General features: G+C 54.6%; 1 protein-coding gene across 7 annotated transcripts in view; it reads right to left on the minus strand.

Annotated features, from left to right (window-relative positions):
* Nucleotides 1-22,705, minus strand: part of DOT1L (DOT1 like histone lysine methyltransferase) — a 57,600-nt gene extending 34,895 nt beyond the window's left edge. For 6 of the 7 annotated variants that reach the window (XM_081230752.1, XM_081230750.1, XM_081230749.1 and 3 more), the window contains exons 1-3: nucleotides 22,376-22,705; nucleotides 10,100-10,143; nucleotides 1,290-1,364 (exon numbers count right to left, since the gene is read on the minus strand). In XM_081230752.1, coding sequence (XP_081086878.1) covers nucleotides 1,290-1,364; nucleotides 10,100-10,143; nucleotides 22,376-22,456 — 200 coding nt within the window. In that variant the 5' untranslated portion in view covers nucleotides 22,457-22,705. The remainder of the gene's footprint in view (nucleotides 1-1,289; nucleotides 1,365-10,099; nucleotides 10,144-22,375) is intronic. The other variant, XM_081230748.1, reaches the window with a different exon arrangement.
* Between the last annotated feature and the right edge of the window lie 1,160 nt (nucleotides 22,706-23,865).

Consider the following 23,865-nt stretch of genomic DNA (forward strand, 5'->3'; position numbering starts at 1 on the left):
ACACCTCTTTCAAAACCTCTGGCTACACCCTGGAAGAGACCTTTTCCTGGGAGGATGAGCAACACGGAAGCTCAGGGGACCCTGGGCACCCTGATCCCTGCCGGGATCCACCCGACAGAGGAGCTCGGCCCTCTGCGCCAGCCCTGCTGTCACAGACCGAGGTCGCACGGGTCCCTGGGGTGGGCGCCGTCAGACCGCCCCCCCTCTCCCAGCCCCACGTCCTTCCAGTCTTTCCTCAATCGGCTGAACACGGAGGGAAGAACACCAAACCCCCACCTGCAAGCACCTTGCACCAAAAGCGCCTTTAAGCACCCCAGCTGCTCTAGGCCAGGCCCACAGCACTCAACCATCATGAGACGTGAGCTGCACGGACCTCGAGACCATCATTCAAGGTCAGCGGCCACAGGCGCCCTCACCCCAGGGGCAGGAGGCGTCATCAGGGGTCAGGACCCACAGATGCGCTGGCTGCCCGAGACCGTGCGGCCACCTGTGCCAACGCTGCGGGGGTCTGGCTGCTCTGGATGAGGGGCCAGCACGGGTGGCCTCTTGTCACAACACAAGTGCTGATGACTGAACGCAGAGGAGGGGGAGGCAAGGGGGTGGGACCAGGGGCTGACTGAGGCTGGGAAGGCCGGCCAGGACCACAAGTCCTCCAAACGCGGAAGTGAGCCCACGTGAGCAGGCTTGGCAGCAGGGCCTATGTGGGGCTCGAGGGCGCCTTGGGGCCGCGTTCTCTGCCACGAGCAGCTACCTAAGCCCGAGCCTGCATGCCACCTCAAGCCTGCCAAGGACGGAGACAGGCAGGAGCATTTCTCAAAGAAAAACAAAAAAAATTCCAGGCAGGCATTCCAGACACGGCCTCGCCCTTCCCCACCCACAGGACTCTCCTTGGAGACCCAGGATGTGGCTGTAGGAAACTGCTAGACGTGGCCAAAGCCAAGTGAGACCTTGACCAGAGCTGGGCAGGGACCAAGGCTCCCCAGGCCAGGCCGCTGGCGCTGGCAGCTGCCCGCCGTGAAGAGTGACTCCTAACTTGGGGTAGTTTCACACACACACCAATCCCAGTTGCTGCAACGTGCAGTTTCCAATTATGTCCTCACTCTGACAGCCTCTGCCAATATTGGATAAACATTTCCTACCAAAATAACTCAATGCTGGCTCTGAAAGGAAACTCTAAAAGGAACTTTCCCATCAGCCTGCAGCATCGAGGAAGATCTAATTATAGGCTGTGTCCACACACGCTGAGCCCGTCCCAAGTGGAGACGCAGTCCAGGCAGAACCCGGCTTACCTTTTGGTGTCGTAGTCGATTAAAACATAATTCTCCATAGCGAGCTTGAGATCTGGGATTTCTTCACAGACCCACCTGAAACACAAAGAAAACTAGTATTAGTGCTCTATTTTTTACTCTCAACACTGTTCTTAAACACTGTTTACTCTACAAATACAAAAACAAAACTTCCTGGTTACCCAACTCAAAATGTGGAAGAGTGAAGGGAGGTGTTACTTCAAAACAAAGGCTGTGAAGTTGACAATGCCGTCATTACAATGATGCTGTCCTTATGAATTACACAAGTATTAGGTTGCTTCAAGTTCCAACAATGTTGTCCACTGGGAGCTAAATGGACTTCATGTGTTACAGGGTCTAGGAAATCAAATCAGCTCAAATCAGGGAGTCTGAAAAGCAATGTATGGACCAGAAATGAAAGGGAACTATTATTTGAAGAATTAACTAATCCCAAGACAAAAAACGGGGCTTCTTCAACAAACACACTGAGGGAATTCCCTGGTGGGCCAGGCCAGTGGTTAGCACTCAGAGCTTTCACTTCCAAGGGCCTGGGTTCAATGCCTGGTTGGGGAACTAAGATCCCAAAAAAACAAAAACAAAAAAACACTGCAAGGGAAAAAAAGAGAGAGAGGGGGAACCTGCGGACTGAAAGACAAAAATATATCCACCAATCCCAAGGTGTAACCCTGACTGGATCCTGATACAACCTTGAGAAAAATTGTGAAAGAGGAGTCATCACTACAGAACTTACAGAGAATGAAAGGAAAATAAGGGATATTATGAAAAATGGCATGTCAATAAACACAACAACTTGGGAAAGATGAACAAATTCCCTGAAAGACACAAATTACCAAAACTGACAGAAGAAGAAACAGAACATCTGAATAGCCCTATACCTATTACAGAATGTGATTTCCTAATCAAATACCTCCCACAAAGAAACTCCAAGCCCAGGTAGCTTTGCTGGTGAATTCTATGAATCACTGGAGAAGTAACACTAATCCTTTTCAGCTTTATGAGGCCAACCATTACCCTGACAGCAAAACCAGAGAAAGACAAAGCCTTGTAAAGATAAAGTCATCTCCAGGAAGGAAATCTACAGATTGGTATCCCTCACAAACACAGACACAAAAACCCTTTAGAAATATCAGTAAACTGAAGTCAGCAATACATCTTATTCAAGTAGAGTTTATCCCAGGAATGAAAAGTTGTTTAACATTCTAAAACTAATCACGGTAGGGACTTCCCGGGTGGTCCAGGGGTTAAGACTCTGCGGCTCCACTGCAGGGGGCACGGGTTCCATCCTGGGTTGAGAAACTAAGATCCCACGTGTGGTGTGGCACGGCCAAAACAAAAACAAAGACAAAAACAAACTAGTCACTGTAATTTACCTCATTAAGAGAATAAAAGAGAAAAAGGTCATATGATCGCCTCAACAGATGCAGAAAAGGCACACTACGAAATTCAATTCCTATTCACATAAAAACTTTCAGGAAAAGAGAAATGGAAAGAGCCACCCTCCACCTGATGAAGGGCATGGGGTCGTGGTGGAGCTGCTGTCTCTCAGCAACAAGCCCGCTGCTGCCTGGGGCTCTGCCAGGAAGGGCACAAGGAGACCACAGGTCTGGAGAGGAAGGAGAGCCGGCTCTCTTGTGCCCGCCTGGGTCCCTGTGTCATCCAGCGAGACTGCCTCACCCAGCAGCAGGTAGTTTTCTCCATCGTACAGACCCCAGGCCCCTCCAAACACACACACCGGCCCTAGCCACTGGTGGCCGGTGCTCCCACGTCAGGGGTCTGGCTCCCCTCCCTGCGAGACCCACCCAAGCTAGGTCACCACGGCAGCTGAGCAGTGCTGGCTTCCATGTGTCATCCCCCCCAGCCCCCGGCTCCCTCAGACCCAAGGGCCCCTGGAGTCACTGCCCCCATGGTCATCAGAGCCTCTCCACCTGGGCCTTCAGGGTGAGCGCCTTCACCGCTGGCGAGCTCTTGTCCAGCACACCTGCTTTCCCTTGGGAGGCCCCTAGCACAGAAGCCAAGGGCCCCCGCAGCCAGCACCAAGCTGGCAGTGCGAACCTGCGCTCCCCAAGGACGCGATGGGCGGGGACCTTCAGCCTTCTACCACAGGTCCTGGACAGCACCACAAGGCAGGAAAAAGGAATGCACAGCATAAAGGCCAGGAAGGAAGACGCAAAACTGTCCCTACTCACACACACGACTCAATACACAGACCATCCTAAGGAATTTACAGAGGACCTACCAGAACTCATGTGAATTCAGCAAGGTCACAGGACAAAGGTCAACTATATTTATAAATGCCAGCAACAAAGAATTTTAAAAAGGAACAATTTTTCTTTTTCTTAAACAAATTTATTTATTTTTGGCTGTGTTGGGTCTTCGTTGCTGCACGCAGGCTTTCTCCTAGTTGCAGTGAGCAGGGGCTACTCTTTGTTGTGGTGTGCAGGCTTCTCATTGCAGTGGCTTCTCTTGTTGTGGAGCAAGAGCTCTAGGCATGTGGGCTTCAGTAGTTGTGGCAGGTGGGCTCCGTAGTTGTGGCTCACAGGCTCTAGAGCGCAGGCTCGGTAGTTGCGGCGCACGGGCTTAGTTGCTCCGCGGCATGGGGGATCTTCCCGGACCAGGGCTCGAACCCGTGTCCCCTGCATTGGCAGGCGGATTCTAACCACTGTGCCACCAGGGAAGCCCAAGTGAACAATTTTATATGTTACTTAAAATAACATTAAAACGTGGACTTCCCTGGTGTCCCAGTGGTTAAGAATCCGCCTGCCAATGCAGGGGACACGGGTTCGAGCCCTGGTCCGGGAAGATCCCCCATGCCGCGGAGCAACTAAGCCCGTGCGCCGCAACTACTGAAGATCCCACATGCTACAGAGCAACTAAGCCTGTGCACCACAACTACTGAAGCTCACGTGCCCTAGAGCCTGCGTTCCGCAACTACTGAGCCTGCAAGCCACAACTACTGAAGCCCGTGCACCTAGAGCCCATGCTCCGCAACAAGAGAAGCCACCGCAAATGAGAAGCCCCCGCACCGCAGTGAAGAGTAGCCCCTGCTCACCACAACTAACGATAGCCTGCGTGCAGCAACGTAGACCCAACGAAGCCATAAATAAATAAATAAATAAATGTAAAAAAAAAACCAAATTTAAACGTAAATACTTAGGGATTATCTTAAGGAAAAATTTGCAAGACCTCTACATTGAAAACAACAAAACATCACTGAGAAAAATTAAAGACAACATAATAGTAAATATGTAAACAAACAAACAATGCTCATGGAATACAAGACTAAATCTTGTTAAATCTCCTCCTCAAACTGAACTGCAAAGTAATTCCTATAAAAATGTCCAGTAGGTTTTTTTCTGAGTAACAGACAAGCTGATTCTCAAACTGACATAAAAAGGCAGAGAATCCAGAATAGCCAAAATAGTCTTCAAAAATAACAGCACTGTTGCAAGACTCACACTGCCTTAATTTGAGACTTAATGTAAAGCTAAAGTAACCAAGAGTGTAGTATTGGCAGAGAGGTGAACAAACAGATCAATGGTACAGGACATGGAATCCACAGATAGACTAAATTTTAACAGCTGATTTTTGACAAAAGCACCAAGGCAATTTGATGGGGAAAGGAACATCTTTTCAACAAATGAGACCAGAACAATCGAATACTGAATGGAAAAAAAAAATCTTGACCCCCCCCATAAACACAAACCCTCATCAGACATAAACGAAGATTAATTCACAATCGATCTTAAACCTGGATGTAAAAGCTAAAACCACAAAGCTTCCTGAAGAAAACAAGGAGAATAACTGCATGACTTTGCAGGCAAAGATTTCCTGGATATGACCCAGACGACCCACCATCAAAGAATAAATTGATCAGTTAAAAACTTCCACTCATCAAGATGCCATTAAAGCTGCAATCAGCCACACTATGCATAATACGCTATCTTACTAGGCACTCAGTCAGAATATGTTAAGAATTCCTATAACTCAGTAAGAAGACAAACAACCCATTCTCAAAAAAACAGCACAGTGCTTCCCTGGTGGCGCAGCGGTTAAGAATCTGCCTGCCAATGTAGGGGACACAGGTTTGAGCCCTGGTCTGGGAAGATCCCACATGCCGCGGAGCAACTAAGCCTGTGAGCCACAACTACTCAGCCTGTGCTCTAGAGCCCGCGAGCCACAACTACTGAAGCCCGCACGCCTAGAACCCATGCTCCACAACGAGAGAAGCCACTGCAATGAGAAGTCCGCGCACCACAACGAAGAGTAGCCCCCACTAGCCGCAACTAGAGAAAGCCTGCGTGCAGCAACGAAGACCTAACACAGCCAAAAATAAAAATTAACTAATTAATTAATTAAAAACAAAAACAGAAAACAGCACAAACTCTTCTCCAGAGGAAAACCCAGAGCTCTCTGGAGCAGTGGCCGACTCTTGGGCTGGGACACAGCAAAGTCAAGATGACTCTGGAGCATCTGGCGGCTCCAGAAAGTGAGGATGTGCTCAGAGTGGGCAGGGCCAAGTCAAAGGAACTGGGTACAAACCCAAAGAGCCCCCCAGGCCAGCACAGGAACAGCCTGAGGAGCAAAACAAGTAATGCAGCAGCAGGGTATGACCCACAGAATGAAGTCAATGCCTGCGGAGGAACACCCCTTCCTCACAGAAGAGTTCCAATTAATAAATGGGGAGAGTGACGGAAACAGAAAAGCACCTTTTGGGACTTCCCTGGCGGTCCAGTGGTTAAGACTCTGCGCTTCCCCTGCAGGGGGCATGGGTTCAGACTACGATCCCGCATGCCGTGCAGCACGGCCAAAAAAAAAAAAAAAAGCATCTTTCAAATGCCCCAGTAACTAGTCCTTGCAGGTGAGACCCACCTCTGGATGCTAAAATCACAAGCAAAAGTCCAAGAAGAAACAGGATATCTGCACAGCCTCCAAGTATTGGGCTGGCCACAAGGTTTGTTCAGAAACCCGAATGAACCTTTTGGTCAACCCAATATTTCCCCCACAATTTTTATTAATTAAAAAGGGGAAAACAGTAACTTTACACTGGAGAAATCTGGAAGATACCACCTCAACCACATGATCCAAGTTAATGTCATCATGGCAAGACATGTGGATGCCACGTGCCTCTTGCTGTACTCAGAGCTCTAATGAGGAACACTTTTTTGTCAAATGCTTTTTCTGCACCCATTCCATACTATTTGGAAGCAAGACCACACGTGACGTTTTCATCCATAAATATTTCAGTATTTAACTGTAAAAGTTATGGCTTCTTTTTTTTTTTAAACACAAGTGGATGCCACTGTCACACCTAGCTAGGGAAAATAACACCAGGAATAGTAGAGAATTCCTCAAACTCATAGTGGGCATCTGTGAAGAACCTACAGTTAACATCACCTCAGTGGTGGAAGACTAAATCTTTCCCACCAGGATGAGGGAAAAGGCAAGAATACCAGATTTCACCACTTCATTGCAAAACAGTCTTGAAGGTCCCAGGCAATTCAATAAGGTCCAGAAAAAGAAATGAAATAATGAAGCCTGTAAAGGAAGAAGTAACGCTGTCCCCACTTACAGGTGATACAATTATTTCCAGAGCAAGTCCCAGGAAATCTATAAAACTACCACTAGGATTGATGAATTAAGCACAAGGTCATGGTTAATACACAAAAATCAACAGTATTTTTACCCACTACCAGAAGGCAAATAGAACATAAAATTTAACACACAATCCCACTTATGGTAGTGCCAAAAGCATGAATGAGCTAGGAATAAACCTAACAAAAGGTTGTCGAAGACCTCCACACTGCAATGCCAGAGCTGCCAAGAGAAATGTTGAAAGGCTTAAGTAAGTGCAAAGGTATACCATGTTCATGGATTGGAAGACTCAACAGTGATGGTAAATCTCTCCAAGATTACCTACAGATTCAATTCCTAACTAAACTGTGCAAAAATCAGCAAGCTGATTCTAATATTTACATGGAAATGCAAAGGAGATGGAATAACCAAAGCAACATTTCAAAAGAACAAAGATGGAGGACTGACTGTCTGATTCCAAAGCTTACCATAAAGCTGTGGTAACCAAGGTTTTGTACTGCCCAAAGGAGAGAGCCATGGATCAGCGGCACAGAACAGAGTCTAGAAATAAACCACCTGGTACACTTTCAACTGATCTTTCACAAGGGTGACAAGGAAATTCCACAGAGAAAGGACAGTTTCATCAACAAATGCTGCTGGAACTACTGGACGTCTGGCATGCAAAACAATACATTTGAGCCCATACTTTGCACCACATGTAAAAATTTATTCAAAATGGATGAAAAGATGTAAATGTAAAACCCAAACTACAAAACTTCCAGAAAACATAGGAGAAAATCTTTGTGACCTTGAGTTAGGCAAACACGTCTTAGCATGCAAAAAACCCACAAACTATAAAAAAAAAAAAGGTGATAAACTGGACTTCTATCAAAATTTAAGATATCTGCTCTTTAAAAGACAATGTCATGAGCATGAAGAGACAAGCCACAGACCAGAAGAAAACATACCTGATAAGGATAAATCACAATGATAAAGAATGCTCAAAATTCAATAATTAAAAAACAACCAGTTTTTAAAGCCAGGCAAATGACGAAGGTCATCAATTATTAGGAAAACTCTCATTAGAACCACAACGATACCACCACACGACTCAAACAGGACCAGCAGAAACAACCCAGTGAACATCACCCACCAACAACGGGAGCCGCGGGAGCGGTCCTGCACCGCCACCTGCAGCGCCAAGTGGGGTGGCCCCTTTGGAAAACACCTTGGCAGCCTGTCTTCAAGCACAACCCAGCAGTCCCACTCCTGGGTATTTACACAGGAGGAAGGGAGATGTGTCCACACAAAAACCTCTGCGGGATGTTTACAACAGCTTCATTTACAATTGCCGAAAATCGAGATCCACCCAAACATGTCTGTCATCTGGTAAACGAATGAGCAAACTGTGGTACATCCTGCAATGATGCACTCCTCACGAATAAAAAGGAAAAACTATTGTTACATTTTTTAAAAATGTAAAATTCTAGAAGATGCAAAGTAATCCACAGCGGCAGAAAGCAGGTTGGGCTGCCTGGGACAGAAGGGAGGGAGAGGTGGCCGAGAGAGGGCACAAGGAAACACAGGGGTGACTCCTCTGTACACTGGTACATGGGGACACCCACGCATCCACGTCGGCCACTGTACACTTTCCACACATGCAGTCTCCTGCACTTCAACCACACCTCAAATGTGTCATAATAAACCCTAACATGGAAAAGAGGATGGAGGTACAGGTGAAACAAAAGCAGCTGAGAGTCGGCGAGTGCTGGGCTGGGTGGCTCATCACACCCACTGCCTACCTCTGGGCATGTCGTAAATCCTCCAGGATAAAAAGTAAAATAAGAGGAAAAACAAAATAGGTAACTACTGTCTTTGCCAGTGAACAGAACCCGCCTTCGGGGACATGAGGGAAGGAGGTGAAGTCGCCTGTGAGATGAGGAGCAGGCCTGCGGCTGGGCAGGCACCGCCAACCCGGGAGAGGACCAGGCCTGGCTGGACAGCTGCAAACCCAGTCCTGACACCCCGCACGGCAGGGACACCCGCTCCCTGCAGAAAGGAAGCAGGTGGGGAGGCAGACCCGCCCCCAGAGCTCGCTCGGCTCCGGGGAGTGGGTGAGAACCCAGGCTGGCCAACTCAGCGCCCCCTGCCTAATCACACAGCCCCACTTCCTAACCAGCAGTCTTCTTCAAAAATAAACCATTATTTTTATGATATATTACACCATTAACAAAAAAAAAGTAGATCCCAAATTCTCAGCACCACCCCTGGACAGGCCCACCCTGCAGGACTCACACCCATGATTTCACTCAGTCTTCCAGACAATCCTGCAGGAGGCCCTGCTCAGCCCCGAGAGCAGAGAAAACAATCTCAGGGAGTCTGAGGCCACTCAGCCACCAGGGGCAGGACGGGGCCTCACATCACAGCCCAGACCCCAATCCTGACTCCTTCTTGGGACCCTGCCAGCCCGTCCGCCCCAGGTTCAAGTGGATATAATGGCGTGTGGCCCAGGCAGTGGCTACACAGCTAAGGATTTTAAGGAACAATGCAGCGAGATGCCAGGGCCATGGTCACACATGTGGAATATCTAAAGCCAAGAGCGGTCGCAGGATTCCGCGCATGCGCCCCCGAGGGCACTCTGGAGGGAGAGGTGGCCGAGAGAGGGCACAAGGAAACACAGGGGTGACTCCTCTGTACACTGGTACATGGGGACACCCACGCATCCACGTCGGCACACCCCCAGGTCCCACGTGAGGAGACAGCCCACTAGAAACACCGCAGGCGGCCCTCCTCCCAGATCTCGCCCGGGTCAGCCTCCCAGGCACCCGGCCTCCTCTGCACAGCACGGGGCAGGCTCACAGAGGGAAGAGCAGCCCAAACCCAAAGGTCACACCAAACTCCACGGGAGAAGAGTAAAGCAAGGTGATGAGGCGAGAGGGGAGGGGGTCCCTCGGGAAGCTGGCCACTCAGGATTTCCAGCCTCTTCCACAGGAAGCCAGCTCACGAAGCACCAAGACCTGTCCTGGGTCACACTCAGAGGATTTGACCCCCTGACCCCACAGTCCCACTTCCCAAGCCTCCTCGATGCTGACGATGCTGACGATGCTGACGCTGCTGACGCCGATCAGCATGGAGGAATGGGGGAGCGCACAGCTGGGGGGCTGCTGGGAACTCAGGACTGGCCCACCCCGAGGCCCCACCCCAGCAGGTGCCACACTCACCGGATGGTCTCGATGATTTCATGAGCAGCATCGTGGTGTTTGTCCTGAAAGACAATGGGACAGGGTTTAGAGCCGTCCCTCCACCCTCCGGTGATGGTGGCGACCAGAGGAGGCGGGTGCTGCAGCCCCCAGGACTCCCCGCCTCATTTCCCGACCCGCGGGACCTACCAGAGAGCCCTACCCACAGCGCTGGGGCCATGTCCTGCCACGTGGGACACGCTGGCTTCGGGAGCGCCTGTTCCTGCAGCGCCCTGCCGCCCAGTGGGCTGCGGGGAAGGGACCGGGACGGAGTCTAAGCCCCCGACCCTCCTTCCCCAGGATTTCCCCCGGATGCTCCTGCAGCCTGGAAGCCACAGGCCTGGCTCTGAGTCCCTGAACCGCTGCAGGCCTCGGTTTCCATCTGTAAAATGGGGAAACACCAGTCGTGCAACCACCAGGAGCGGGCGAGCAGCGGTCCTCCCTCCCGGCCACAGCGGCGCTCTCCTGGCCCCACTGCGCCCGGCGGGCTGGCCTCGCCACTTTCCCCAAGGAGCATGTCGGGGGTCGCTCTGGCCTTTCGCCGGGGTCTTGGCGGCCAGCTAACCCAAGACCCCGCAGAAACCAAGTGAGGATGACGCATCGTGTGGACGGTCTGTAACTCTAGACTGCACCTCTGCCCCGCCGGTGAAGGTTTCTATCGCGGTGAGGAGGGGCCTCGAAAAGGATGCACAGCGAGAAGAGGGGCTGCGAAGAGCACGGGCTGAAGCCGGAGGTGAGATGGTCAGGCCCAGAGCTGCCAGCCCTGCCCCGGGACAGCGACTGCCCCTCTCAGCCCAGGCCACCATTTCCACGCTTCACAGTGGAGGACGGCAACGCGGGCAGAGTCCCTACGGGCCAGGGCACCGATGCCCGGAAGGTCCCAGGACAGGGCCCCCCACAGTGCAGCGGTCCTAACAGGTCAAACAACTCTGGAAACACCCTTTGTGTCCTAAGCCTCATCTTTGCAACAGCAGCCCTACTGAGATATAATTCACACAAAATGGGCCTCCGCTTCAAGTATACAGTTCAGTGGGTTTTAATACATTCAGAGCTGTGCAACCATCCCCTCTATCTAGTTCCAGAACATCCCATCACCCCATTAGCAGACGTACCCCAATCCCCTCCCAAGCCCCTGACAACAGTAATCCACTCTGTTTCTGTGGATTTGCCAGTTCTGGGCATTTGTAAATAGAATTACGATATGTGACCTTTTGCCCAGAGTCTTATTTTTTAAGGCAAAGGAAAAAAACCAATCTTTTATCATTCTTAATAACATCCTCCAACCTACCAAGGACGGAGCAGTAAATATCCATTGAACTCATATTACTTAGACAAGGCCGGGGGCGGGAGATGGAGCATGTGCGGTCCAGCACAGGACAGCCCTGCAGACCAGTGTTTCCCGACACAGGGGAACCAACCTGCAGCATCAGCGCCACTGCTGACCCAGAAACCCTTGGGAAGAACGACTGATCGGCCCCAAGGCCTCCTGGCAAACATCAGAGAACAGTGAGGACAACTGGGTTTGGAAAACAGTCTGGCAGCTCCTCAAAGGTTAAACAGCTAGCAAATGACCCAGCAATTCCTCTCCCGGTGTCTGCCCAAGAGAAATGAGATTATTTGTCCACACAAAACCCTGAACATTGGGCTTCCCTGGTGGCTGGTGGCACAGTGGTTAAGAATCCACCTGCCAATGCAAGGGACACAGGTTCGAGCCCTGTCTGGGAAGATCCCACATGCCGCAGAGCAACGAAGCCCGTGCACCACAGCTACTGAGCCTGCGTGCTGCAACTACTGAAGCCCGCGTGCCTAGAGCCTGTGCTCCGCAACAAGAGAAGCCACTGCAATGAGAAGCCCGGGCACTGTAAGAAAGAGTAGACCCCACTCACCACAACTAGAGAAAGCCCGTGCATAGCAACGAAGACCCAACGCGGCCAAAAAAAATTTAAAAAAAAAGACCACACACAAAAAACCCTGAACATTAATGTTCACAGAGGCGTGATTCACAACCTCCAAAAGGTGGAAACCACCCAAATGTCCATCAACAGATGAACGAATGAACAAATGTGTCCCACGAAAAAGAGTGAAGCCCTGACACTCGCTACAACGTGGATGGACCCTGAGAACACTATGCTCAGTGAGAGAAGCCAGACACAGAAGGACACACAGGGTGTGATTCCATTGATGGGAAACGTCCAGAACAGGCCAGTGCACAGAGACAGAGAGTGGGTTCCTGGCTGTCAGGGGCTGGGGAAGGGGATGGGAGGGATGCTAATGGGGATGGGGTTTCCTCTCGGGGTGACGGAATGTTCTAAAATTGGTAGTACTGATGACTGCACTCAATGAATACACTACAAAGCAGGGAATGGCACGTTTTAGGTGGATGAGGTGAAGGGTGTGGGAATTACACCTCAGAACAACTATCAACAACAACGACAAGAACAACAGGGGCTTCCCCGGCGGCCCAGTGGTCAGGACTCTGCGCCTTCACTGCCGAGGGCCCGGGTTCAATCCCTGGTTGCGGAACTAAGATCCGCAACCCATTTCGCTGCGTGGCGTGGCGAAAACAAACAAACAAAAAAACACAACAAAATCTACAGGAGGAAACGCACGGTATCGTCAGAAGCACCCCCGCCTCAGTAGGAAGATACTGAGCATCTCAGACACTCACACGGCCAACAGACTCTGTTGCTGGTCCACAACATTCAGTGAGTCCACACACACAGTCCTGGCAGCCCGGAATTCCCTGGGCTCCTGGACCCACTGAAAGCAGAGAAGACGCCACACTGTCCCGCAGGGTCTGCTCAGAGACAAACACACACAGCACAGTGTACAAGGCACTGAGGTAGTCACAGGATGAGGAGGAGGGTCTAGAACTTTCCACCAACGCTCACCTGCGTCACACTCCTCCTGAGGGGAGCCGGCCCCCGTGCACTGAGGAGCCTCAGCAGCCCTGCAGGGCCCACGGGAGGGGCCTCCTGGAAGCCAGGCATCCCACCCGGTCCGGCCTTCGGTTGGGGCAGCCCCGGCTGAAGCCCCTACTGCAGCCTTCTGAGGGACCCTTGGCCGGAATCCCCTGGCCCGCCTGCTCTGAATCCCTGCCCTCAGAAACCACGGGAGGTCATCAGTGTGCGTCATCTCAAGCTGCTAAATTCATGTCTGCGTTTAGGCCGATACACTACCCTGCGAGCGCGGCCCGTAAGAACAAGTCTTAGAGCCATGGGAGGACGTGACGGTACCCAGGAGAGTCTGATTCCGGTCACCACTGTGGAGTTACAAAACAGCGTGGGCGCTCTGAAAGGACCCCGTGAGCACGCACGTGTGCCTGAGCGTGCGCCGCGTGGCAGCCCCGTGCCGGCTCGGACTACGCTCCCTCCCTCGGTGCCCCCCAGGAGGCTGGACGCACCCCAGAGACGCTCCTCCTGCAGGGGTGGCAGGGGCCCTCACGGCAAGCGGGCCGCAGCCCTGGCTGAGCCACCGCGTCTCAGAACGAATCACGCAGACCTGGGAAGACAGGGGCCTGGAATGTGGTCTCACGTTGATGAGATGATCTCAAGCTTTCCCAGGCTTTCAACTTTCAAACCAGAACGAAAGGAAGAAAACAGTTTATGACGTGCCTCCTATGATCTCAGGATGCTGCTTTAGGGACTGGCCAGCTTCCAGCGACCGTCCTGAGTCGTATGATTTAAGATGCTCTGATCACCATCGATGATTCAGAAGCTCTCACAGCTTCTCAGCTGTGGCCTCTTCTTCTGCTTCACAGGCCTTCAGAACAGAGCGACGCCAGAAGCCAACCCAGAAAGATCCGACTGAGAACAGTCCTGAGGAAGCCCACGCTTAGGAGCACCCACACCTCCTCCCCCGGGGGAACCCTGGAACTCCGGGGTTTGAAGCCAACCGTGGTCTCGCTGCACGGGACGCCCGGCCTCCCCGGCCCAGCCACAGCCCCGGCCCGCTGCTGGCTGCTTGCTGAGTCAGTGACTAACCCAAGCTCTTCTCACTGACGGTGTCAAAGCCTCCGCAGGAAGCCGCGCAGAGGCTTAGCACAATACTGCTCACCACAGAGCCGGCGGCCTCACTCCGGGGTCCTGGGAAAACAGCCGCAATAAGCACAACCGTTCCCACCTGAAAAAGCACCCTGTGCGGAAGCCGGAGGCTATCATCAGGCCTGAGCCGCCACCAAGCCCGTCCCGTCCACTCCCCTCCCCTGCCCAGCTCAGGTGAGGGCGGGGGCCGCCCACGGGGCTGGGGAGTCTGGCTGTCCCACTCGGCAGGCCCCCTGCCTCCTCCTTGACCATGAAGACAGGTGTGGGAACAGGAACTCCACCCAGACGCCCGCAGGTCTGGCTCTGGCCCCGCTCGTCCCCGAAGGCCCTGCGCCTGGCGTGAGGAGCCTGGACAGGAGGCCTCCTGGGTGCTCGCTGCCAGGGCACAGCCCACCCCTGAGCATGCAGGCTGGTTCACGGTGACAGGGGCACGACATCTGGAGACATCATCCCTGGAGGGCCCGGCGAGAGGCAGGGGGCAGAGACTAGGGAGGAGACAAGACGTGGACTCCGTCCTCCTCTTTCCACTTGCAGCAGGAAGACGCCGGGACCCAGGGGACCTCCGAGGCAGGGCCATCACACCGAGACGAGCATCAGAATCCCTAATCAGAGCAGAGTTCTGAGGCCCACCCGCAAAGTTTCAGAGTCAGCAGGTCTGGGCCCCAGGAACCCGCATTCTTAACCAGTTCCAGCTGGTGGGGAAGCTGCTGGCCCAGGGGCCCTGCTCAGAGAACAACCGGCCTGAAGCAAGCAGGGACACACTCTGTATCACCGTCTGCTGGGGGGCAGAAGTGCCCAGGAGGTGCCGAGGGGGAGCACCCTGGGCCTCTGCCCGCGGTCCCCACTCCCCAGCAGGCTGCAGGGGGCACTGCCTGCAGGCTGGGGGTTGCTGCCTTCTTCGCTGAGGCTCTGTACACCTCCGGAGACCTGGGGTGGAGGCCAAGGCAAGTGGGACAGAGCGGCCAGGATGTGATGCACGCACTGTTCCCCAAAGTGGAGAAGCACAGCGGGAAGAGTCAAAGGCAGGGGAGATGGAACACAGCGGGAGGTCTGCTGGCTGGCTGTCTGCCTCTCTCAGTGGCAGGGCTTTGAGAGCAGAGGTCTGGCTAGAGGAGTGGAAAATCCACAGAAGGCTCTCACTCTGGGAGGAAAGCCAGGCGGGTGAGCAGAGGGCCCCGAGGCCCAGCGAAGGCGCTTAGCCTCATCTCTCAGCCTGCAGCCCCGCTGGGGAGCACCCACTCGCCAGGGAGAGGGAGCAGGGGGTGAAGGGGGAGGCGGTGGGCCTGAGTATTCAAGAAGTGAGCAGGTTTTCACTTGAAAATGAGTGCATTTCACACAGGGGCGGGGGTGCCAGAGAGACTGGCTGTGGAGCATCACATGGGTTTCGTCCACAGTCAGCCCCGGATGTCCGCAGGCCCCCAGCAAGGGGGTGCTGCCTGGCCCCAGGACCGTACCTGAGGACAAGCCAGGCCAAGGATGGGAACCGCCTGGTAAAGCGATGCAAAGGAGAGAGCCAGGAAGGAGGATCTCCTCCCACCGCCCACCCGGCCCTCTCCCCGCAGGGCCAAGCGACAAACCAGGCTGGTCTTGGGACCGAGCCGCATCGCAAAACCCTGCCCGCGAGACTGGCACTGCAAGGAACAGTCAACGTGGGAAAACAGGAAGGGGCTGCCGGGACCCCATGAGGCCAAAGTCCAGCTGGAGGAGGAAGAGAGAAGAGGGAGCGGGCCCGTGGGGGCACAGTGGGCCCGTGGCCCTGACCCGGGCGGGTGGCACCCGCTGTGCACACAGGGGCCCCAATGACCAGGGTCCAAGGAAGGAGCCGCCACGAGGGAAAGGGGTCTGGCGCCTCACTGTGTCCACAGCGGCCGCAGGCCACCTGAACGAGGGGCAGTGGTGCGCGCTGGCCCACTCCAGTGATATGTGCTGTGAGCACAAGATGCACGCGGATTTCTAAGACATAGCGCGCGCGCACACACACAAAGTAAAATTGCCCTTTACTAATTTATTAAACGATACGTTGAAAATGTAGTATTTGGGCTATACTTGGTTATGTACAACACTATGAAAACGTACCTCGCCTCCTCCTTTTGACTCGTCATGTGGCTCCCAGGAGGGCACGTGCGTAGCTCCTGTGCCCCCTCACCTACCGCCACACCTGTGGGCGCGTTTCCAGACCTGACCCTGAGCCTGAGCTCCACGCCTGGGTCCGCAGCTCACAGAAGCCAGTCTGCGCAGAGCCAGGACCAGCCAGGACGCCCTGCTGTCCGGGCAGCTGTCCTTCTGCAGGACGGGCATGGGTGTGTCCATAGGAGGACGTGGCGCCACGGTGGCTCCAGGCGTGACAAGACCATTTCAGTTGTTTCAATCCAAACTAGCCCACCTGTAACAGCCCAGGCCGCCCAGCCGCCCAAGGAGCCCCTGCAAGTGCTGAGCGCCTGACGCCGGGGGTCCGTCCTGCAGTGACTCCGGTGGGACGGGGGAATGCAACGACCAAAAGTTCACCACCAGAACTTTTCTCGCCCTCACCAAAGAAAATGCTTTACTGCCACAGAGGCCGAGGCCGAGGCCGTGACAGGAAGGGAGGGAAAGCCCAGGGACAGAGGAGGCCCTTCCGAGGGGGTACAGCTGGAGAAGGACTCGCCCGGAGCTCCCCAAGCGACAAGCGGCAGCACGGCCTCCACCCCGCGGTCTCAAAGGCCAAGGCGAGCCGCACCCCCAGCCTTCAACTGTCTCCCACTCCAGCAAGGGGTCCTGTTAGCACCGTATCAGAGCAACTGACATCGCCCCACCCCAGGACCAAGCCAAACGAACGCCTCTCCAGGGGCCTCGAGACCCCACGACCTGGGACACACACACGGGAGCATCACTCAGCCACGCAAAGGGGTGAAACCCTGACACTCACAACAACGTGGACAGACCCTGAGAACACGATGCTCAGTGAGAGAAGCCAGACACAGAAGGACACACAGTGTGTGATTCCACTGATGGGAAACGTCCAGAACAGGCAGATTCACAGACAGAGAGAGTGGGTTCCTAGTGTCAGGGGCTGGGGCAGGGGACTGCGGGCCCTTTGCGCTGATGGAACGTTCTGGAATTAGAGGTGATGGTTGAACTGCTCTGTGAATATAGTAAAAGCCACTAAATTGTACACTTCATATGGGTGAGTTCTGTGGTGTGTGAATGCTATCTTGACAAAGCTGTTATTTAAAAAGACACAAAACCCACAAGACCCAGCGCAGCTCCTCTTCCCCTCGTCCCGCCCCTTCACCTGGTGTCTGTCCCAGACCAGGTGTGGGCCCAGCGTGTCCTGCGGTCCCAGCACCTGCTCCCCGGTGGGAGCCTCACCCAGCCTGCAGGGTGAGCACAGAGCAAACGCCAGGGAGCCACCTGCAGACCATGGGAAACGTGAGCCACCACCACCACGCGATGTGCAAATCCTTCCCGAGAGCTCCCCACCCCGAGCCCCATGACTCCCGCCGTCCCCGTGGGCACCACCCCGTGGCAGCCCCCCGGCCCCCAGCACACAGCCTGCAAAACCCCTTCCCCACCCGGGAAAAGACGCATCACGTTTTTAAGGGACAAGCGTTCTCAGAGGTAACCTCTCTCACACACCGGCTGCCTGTGCACCTGGGGTGAGTCTGACGCACTTTCTGGACATCGGCCACGCACCCCATGACTAACTGAGGGCATTCAAACGGAAGCCCCTCAGAGATGAGGAGGCATCGTCATCCAAGGTCAATACTCAGTGAAGCACACAGCCTCCGACCTCCCAACTGCAGCTCATGGGAACCTGTGTCGGCAGCCCTGCCAGGCGCCCTGGACTGGAAGAGGGCCCAGTCCGACACAGGGGCGCCGAGGAACAGAGCCCCAGGCCAGGCACCGCGACAGCGGCCATGGGTGGGGAGAGAGAGTCTGGGAAGGAACGACAAAGGCGGGCGGTGAGGGAGGCACTACAGAGCCACGCGTGAGCTGCGGAGGACCGCGGACAGACACCCGTCGGCACGTCCTCTGTGAGCACCCTTGGGACCGCTCAACGCCACGGGCACGGCAGGAGACCCGGCTGGTGGGAACGGCAGGGACAGCTTGAAGGGACAGAGAAGATGCCAAAGAGGCCTCCAGGCAGCGCCCTGAGTGGGAGGAAGGAAACAGGACTGTCATCCCACAGCCTGGGAGAGAAGGCGCACGCACTGGGGAAGAGCGCCAGGACCACGAGAGGAGGACACGGCAGAAAGAAAGAGGGAGGAGAGGGGGTTTCCTGGGAGACGTGCGCCGGGCCTGGGACCCAGGGATGCGCAGACACAGCCAGTCGCACCCTACAGGTCCCCGAATCCAAAATGGACACCAAACACTCTGCATCTTGATTGTACCAATGCCAACGAAATCATTACATCGGTGCGTAGCTTTGTAAGATGCCACCATCGGGAGAAACTAAGTAAAGAGAACGTGGGATGTCTCCGTCTTATTTCTGACGGCTGTGCAAGAACCTACGATAATCTCAAAATAAAAAGTTTAATTAAGGAAAAAAGGATGCAGTTCCTAGAGGTAGACTGGGGGCGGGTCCCCTGCAGCTCCGCCACCTCCTGCCTAGTGAATAGCCAAAGGGCCGGCCACCTCTGGCTCCTCCCACCAGGAACAGAGTACACAGGCGGCATTTGGATGTTAGGGTACAAAAGTACAAAAGCTAACAGCCACGTACATACGGAATATCAGGCTTTTCTGGTGATCCCTTCCTCCTTAAAGAGGCTACTTCACCCACAGAAAGTCGTCAAAGGGTTAACCTGCCTTCCACCTGAGCTCAGATTAGGCAGGACTCACACCAGCAGAGGTCAGATCAGAAAATATTCTCTGAGTCACAGGGAGGGATGGCTCACTCAGCCGCCCACTTCAGCTACTACTCACAGTCGAGTGAAGGGCATGACTGCTCAGCGGGCATTCATCAGAGACTCGTGGGCTCTCAGGAGGAAGCCAGAAGCAGGCGGGGACAGTCACGCTGGGGCCACTCCACGCCCACAGCCTCAGTGAGTCATGGAGGGGAAGGACCACTGCACGCCCTCGCTGGCTCCTGCCCTGCCATCAGGCAGCCGAAGATACCACCTGCTCCCTCCTGAGCTGAGACCCGGTTTTCCCACCAAAAGAAGGGCCATCCTGCTTTAGAAATGCCACCGTGAGCTACAAGTGGATATCCGGGAACTCTCAGTCACAGAAGGAACAAAACTCGCCCTGCACTCTGCCCTCCCATTTGTCAATTGCAAAAGCCCATTTTCGAGGCTGGACACTTCCGTGTGCAGACGGCTGTGGCTGTTTGCACTTCCTCCTGCGGGTGCCCCCTCCTCAGAGAAGCCACCCACACCTCCCTCAGGGCAAACCTGGCAGCCCCACCCTCTGGGACCTCAGCTGGTCCCATATACGGGGCACTACACCTCAGCTGACCTTCTGTGTTTATAGATCACCTACTGTCCTTCGGTCATAAGTTTCTTGAGAATAAGAATACTGTCTACTGTCCTCAGCACCTCCTGGAACACTCAGTGTAAATATCCAGGAGGTAATTGCAGAATGAATGAATCAATGAACAAACAAGCTCAGTCATTTCAAACGTGCTGTCACACGAGTAATCTGACCTTCTGAAAAGTTAAGCTTCTGGAAGGAGCCCATTTTCTTAATGTATTCAGCATCGAGTCATCACAAAATATGAACTCTTATAAAGTACCGCCCCCTCACTTCCCATGAGAAAGCAAAATTCCTCAGCGGGGAAATGGGAGGGTAGCAGACGTTACCCGCAAAGCTTAAGGCTGCGGCTCGCTGAGCACTTCACTAGGGCCCCTGACTGCTTGCCCGGTAGTAGGACAAACACACCAGGAACGGCTGCTGACCAGCAGGAGGAGCGCCCGGCCAGGCAGGCAGCACACCCCGCACCCTACCAAGCGAGGTCCGGCCAGCAAGGGAAAGACGCTCTCCACTTCAGAACCGCCCACCGACCGCTAGAAAGCCAGGTCCTGCCAGGGCCTGGACACACGAGGCCTTCCTTACAAGGGTTACAAATCTGTGGCCTCGCTCTGCCTCGAATAAAAGACAGTGACGGGGACAACGTGACCATCTCCAGATGAACTTTCAACTTCGTTTCAAGTGCCTGGGTGCTGGGTCACAGTGGATTTCTAAACTCTTCCAATATTCAAAAATACCAATTTCTAAGATGCAGAAGGGTTGTTAAACATACACTTAGCACCGACCCCAGTCCCACTCCTGAGTATTTTCTCAAGTGAGGTAAAAACCCAAGTTCACATGGAAACCTGCCCTGGGATGTTTACAGCAGCTTTATTCCTGATCCCCTCAAAACTGGAAACATCCCACAAGTCCTGCCACCCGCAGGCGAATGGACAAACGGAAAATGGAATACAACACAGCCAGAAAAAGGAGTGGCTCCTCATACCCGCAACAACAGGGATGGCGGACTTCCCTGGTGGTCCAGTGGCTAAGACTCCGCGCTCCCAATGCAGGGGGCCCGGGGTCCATCCCTGCTCAGGGAACTAGATCCCGCACGCTGCAACTAAAAGATCCTGCACAGGGCAATGAAGATCCCATGTGCCGCAACTAAGACCCACCACAGCCAAGTAAATAACTAAATAAATAAATATTAAAAAAAAAAACCAGGGATGAATCTCTGATAGGTTTTGCTGAGCCAAAGCAGCCAGAATCAAAAAGCTACATACTGTTGTTCCGTTTATCTGACTTTCTGGAAAAGCCAAAACCTTAGGGACAGAGAGGAGATTAGTGGCCAAGAGGCTAGAGGCACGCTGGCGCCAAAGGGCAGCAAATGGGATGACGGGATTGCTCTGCCGCCTGATGGCGATCATCTGTCAAAACTCCTAGAACTGTGCACTACAAGTGAACTATGCTTCACGGCTACTAAGGATAAACAAATTATTACATTTTGAAAAATGCGCCGGCCAGCCAACCGGTACATGACAAGTGCAGTAAGAGGGGCGGGGGAGGCGAGGCAAGTGGATCAGCTGGAGTTCTGAAGGTTCTCCCCACTTTCAGTTTCCGTGCCCTGGGATGTCTCCCCGCCCTGCCCACTGCTCAGGCCGCCCACCGGGCCACCCGGAGCTACCCAACCGGAAAAGCCAGAGCCCGGGCTCAGCCGCACCTCCGGGCGCAGGAAGAGCAAAAATAGAAAGTGCCGGTGCGCAGTGGCGGGCTGGAAACCCTCCGATCTCGGAGAACCGGGAAGAACCGCGGCCCGGAGCCAACATCGGCTCCCGGGCGGTCCCAGCGTCCCGACCCCGCCCCCTGCCGCGACACAGTTTCCACAAACTGACACACACGGAGCCCGCGCGAGGGGCGGGGCGCGCGGGCTTCCCCGCCGGGTCCCTGGAGGCCGGTCCCCCGCAAGCCGAGCGCGCGAAAGAGCGCCCCAAAGGCGCCGGCCCACGGCGCCCGCTGCGCTTTCCCTCCCGAAGGCGGGCTGCAGGGCCCAAGCGTGGACCCTGGGTCACGAACACGCGCACCACGCCGCCACCGGGGACGAGAGGCCGGGCGCCCACCCGGCCGGGCACCCTGCATTTCTGGAATCACCGGGACGCCTGTGTAAATTTCCATTTGGCCTGTCATTTTCCAAAGGCCACTCGAATTAGGGGACAGAACGTCTCCTCTCCAAGGGTCCTGCCAGCCCACCCACTCATGATCAGGGAACAGAATGTCTCCTTTCCAAAGGTCCAGCCAGTCCTGCCACTCAAGATCAGAGGGACAAAATGCCTAACTAAAACAAAACAAAAACACAAAAAACTGGAAAGAGGGAGAAAAGGGTGTCCTCAAAAATAAAAAAGCTAAGCATGTTGACAGCGCCAAGAATAAACTACCAGGAAGAAAAAACCCTACATGTCAGATCATAAAGTACGGAAGGGCAAGCCCGCCGGCAGTCCAGGCCCGGGGGACCGGGGTCCCCAGCCCGGCAGAGCCAACGGCAGCCCGGCTCGGGCGCCCCTCGGAAGCGCGGGGTCCCCGCGGCCGAGTCTGCGCCCCCGGCCGGCTCCGGCTCCCCTCTGCCCACCCTGCGCGCGGGGGCTGGAAACGGCCGCGGAGAACCACGGCGGGGCGGGAAGGAGGGTCCAAAGAGGGTCTGGGGACTCGAGTCGCTCCGTTTCTCGGTGGGCCCAGCGCGCGCCGTGGGAGAAGAGGGGCAGGGGTCCTGGGGGAGGGGACGGGCGGCACTCACGTAGACCGGCAGCGGCCACGGGTAGACGGCGGGCTCAGCCCCCACGGGCGACTTGAGCCTCAGCTCCAGCTTCTCCCCCATGTCTGCGCGCGCGGCCGCCGCACCATGCTAGTCGGGCGGTTGGGGGAGGGGCGGGGCGCCGCCGGCGGGGGCGGGGCAGGCGGGCGGGCGTAGGAGGGCGGGCGGGCGGGCTGAGGGGAGGGGGCCTGGCCTGGGCCTCAGCCGCCGCCGCCGCGCTCCCGTCCGGCCCCCGGCTCCCTCTTTGTGGTCACAGGCCCGGAGCCTCCAGCGCCGCCGCCATCTTGGGCCGGCGTGAAGCGAGCACAATGAGCCGGGGGCCGGGCTGAACCACTCACGGCGCGCGCGCGGGGGGGCCCGGCGCGAAGAGGCGGCGCGCTCCCGCTGCCCCGCCCGCCGCTCCGCGCGCGCCCCCCCTCAGCCCCGCCCCGTGGGCTCGCCCGCTCTCACGCACGCACGAACGCACGCACGCACGTCCTCGGCTGCCCCCGGCCAACCCCACCGGCCCGACGTGGGGACCCGGGGAGACCCCTCGGGGCTTGCGGTGGCGGGTTCGAGTCCGCCTCTTGGCGTACCGTGACACCCCCCCACACACACACACCTCAATAATGACTATAATTCCTCATTAAATGTGACAGCCGGAATCCCGGCTTCTGTTCGCAAGAATGCCGTGTATTTAGCCTATGCTAGGCACCAGACCCTGGACGCTCAGTACTGGCAAAAAAGGAAATGCCCTGCCCTCTTGGCGCTGCCATTTTAATTGGAATAGTAGTGACAATGCTCAGGCGAGAAAATAAAGTGTCATCAACGCCACGGGGATGGTTAATCTCATGTGCGCACTGCGCGGGGCCCCGGCAACCACAAACATTCCAGGTATGGCCAGGAAGGTATTTTTCAGATGAGATTAACTCTGAAATCGGTCCACTTTGCGTAAAGGAGATTGTCAATGCCATGGCGTGGGTGGGCCTCGTCAATCAGTTGAAGGACGAGAGAAAAATGAGGTTCCGTAGAAAGAGGGAACTGTTCCTCCAATGGCCTTCGGACATCAGCTCTTCCCTGTTTCTCCAGCCCAGAGTCCTGCCCTGACTTGCCTGCCGCACGGTCACGTGAGTCAACTCCTTAAAACAAAACTATATATCCAAAAATACTGAATATATACACGCCTATTAATTTGTATATGTGTGTATCCATATTATATATATATGTATGTACGCATGCATATATATTGAATATAAGGTATGTACATACACATATATGTATATACACATATGTTTATATGTGCGTGCGTATGTAGTATATGTGTGAGTACTATATATAGTATACATAGAAACCTATATATTTGTGTGTATATATTGTATATATGTATGTATGTGTATATATATAGCATACGTATTATACATGTGAACATTGAACATGCTGTATATATACACTGTATGTATGTATGTATACAGTGTATATTTATATATAGGTGT

This window comes from Mesoplodon bidens (genome assembly GCF_964165515.1).
Source record: "Mesoplodon bidens genome assembly, chromosome: 4".
Taxonomy (NCBI): domain Eukaryota; kingdom Metazoa; phylum Chordata; class Mammalia; order Artiodactyla; family Ziphiidae; genus Mesoplodon; species Mesoplodon bidens.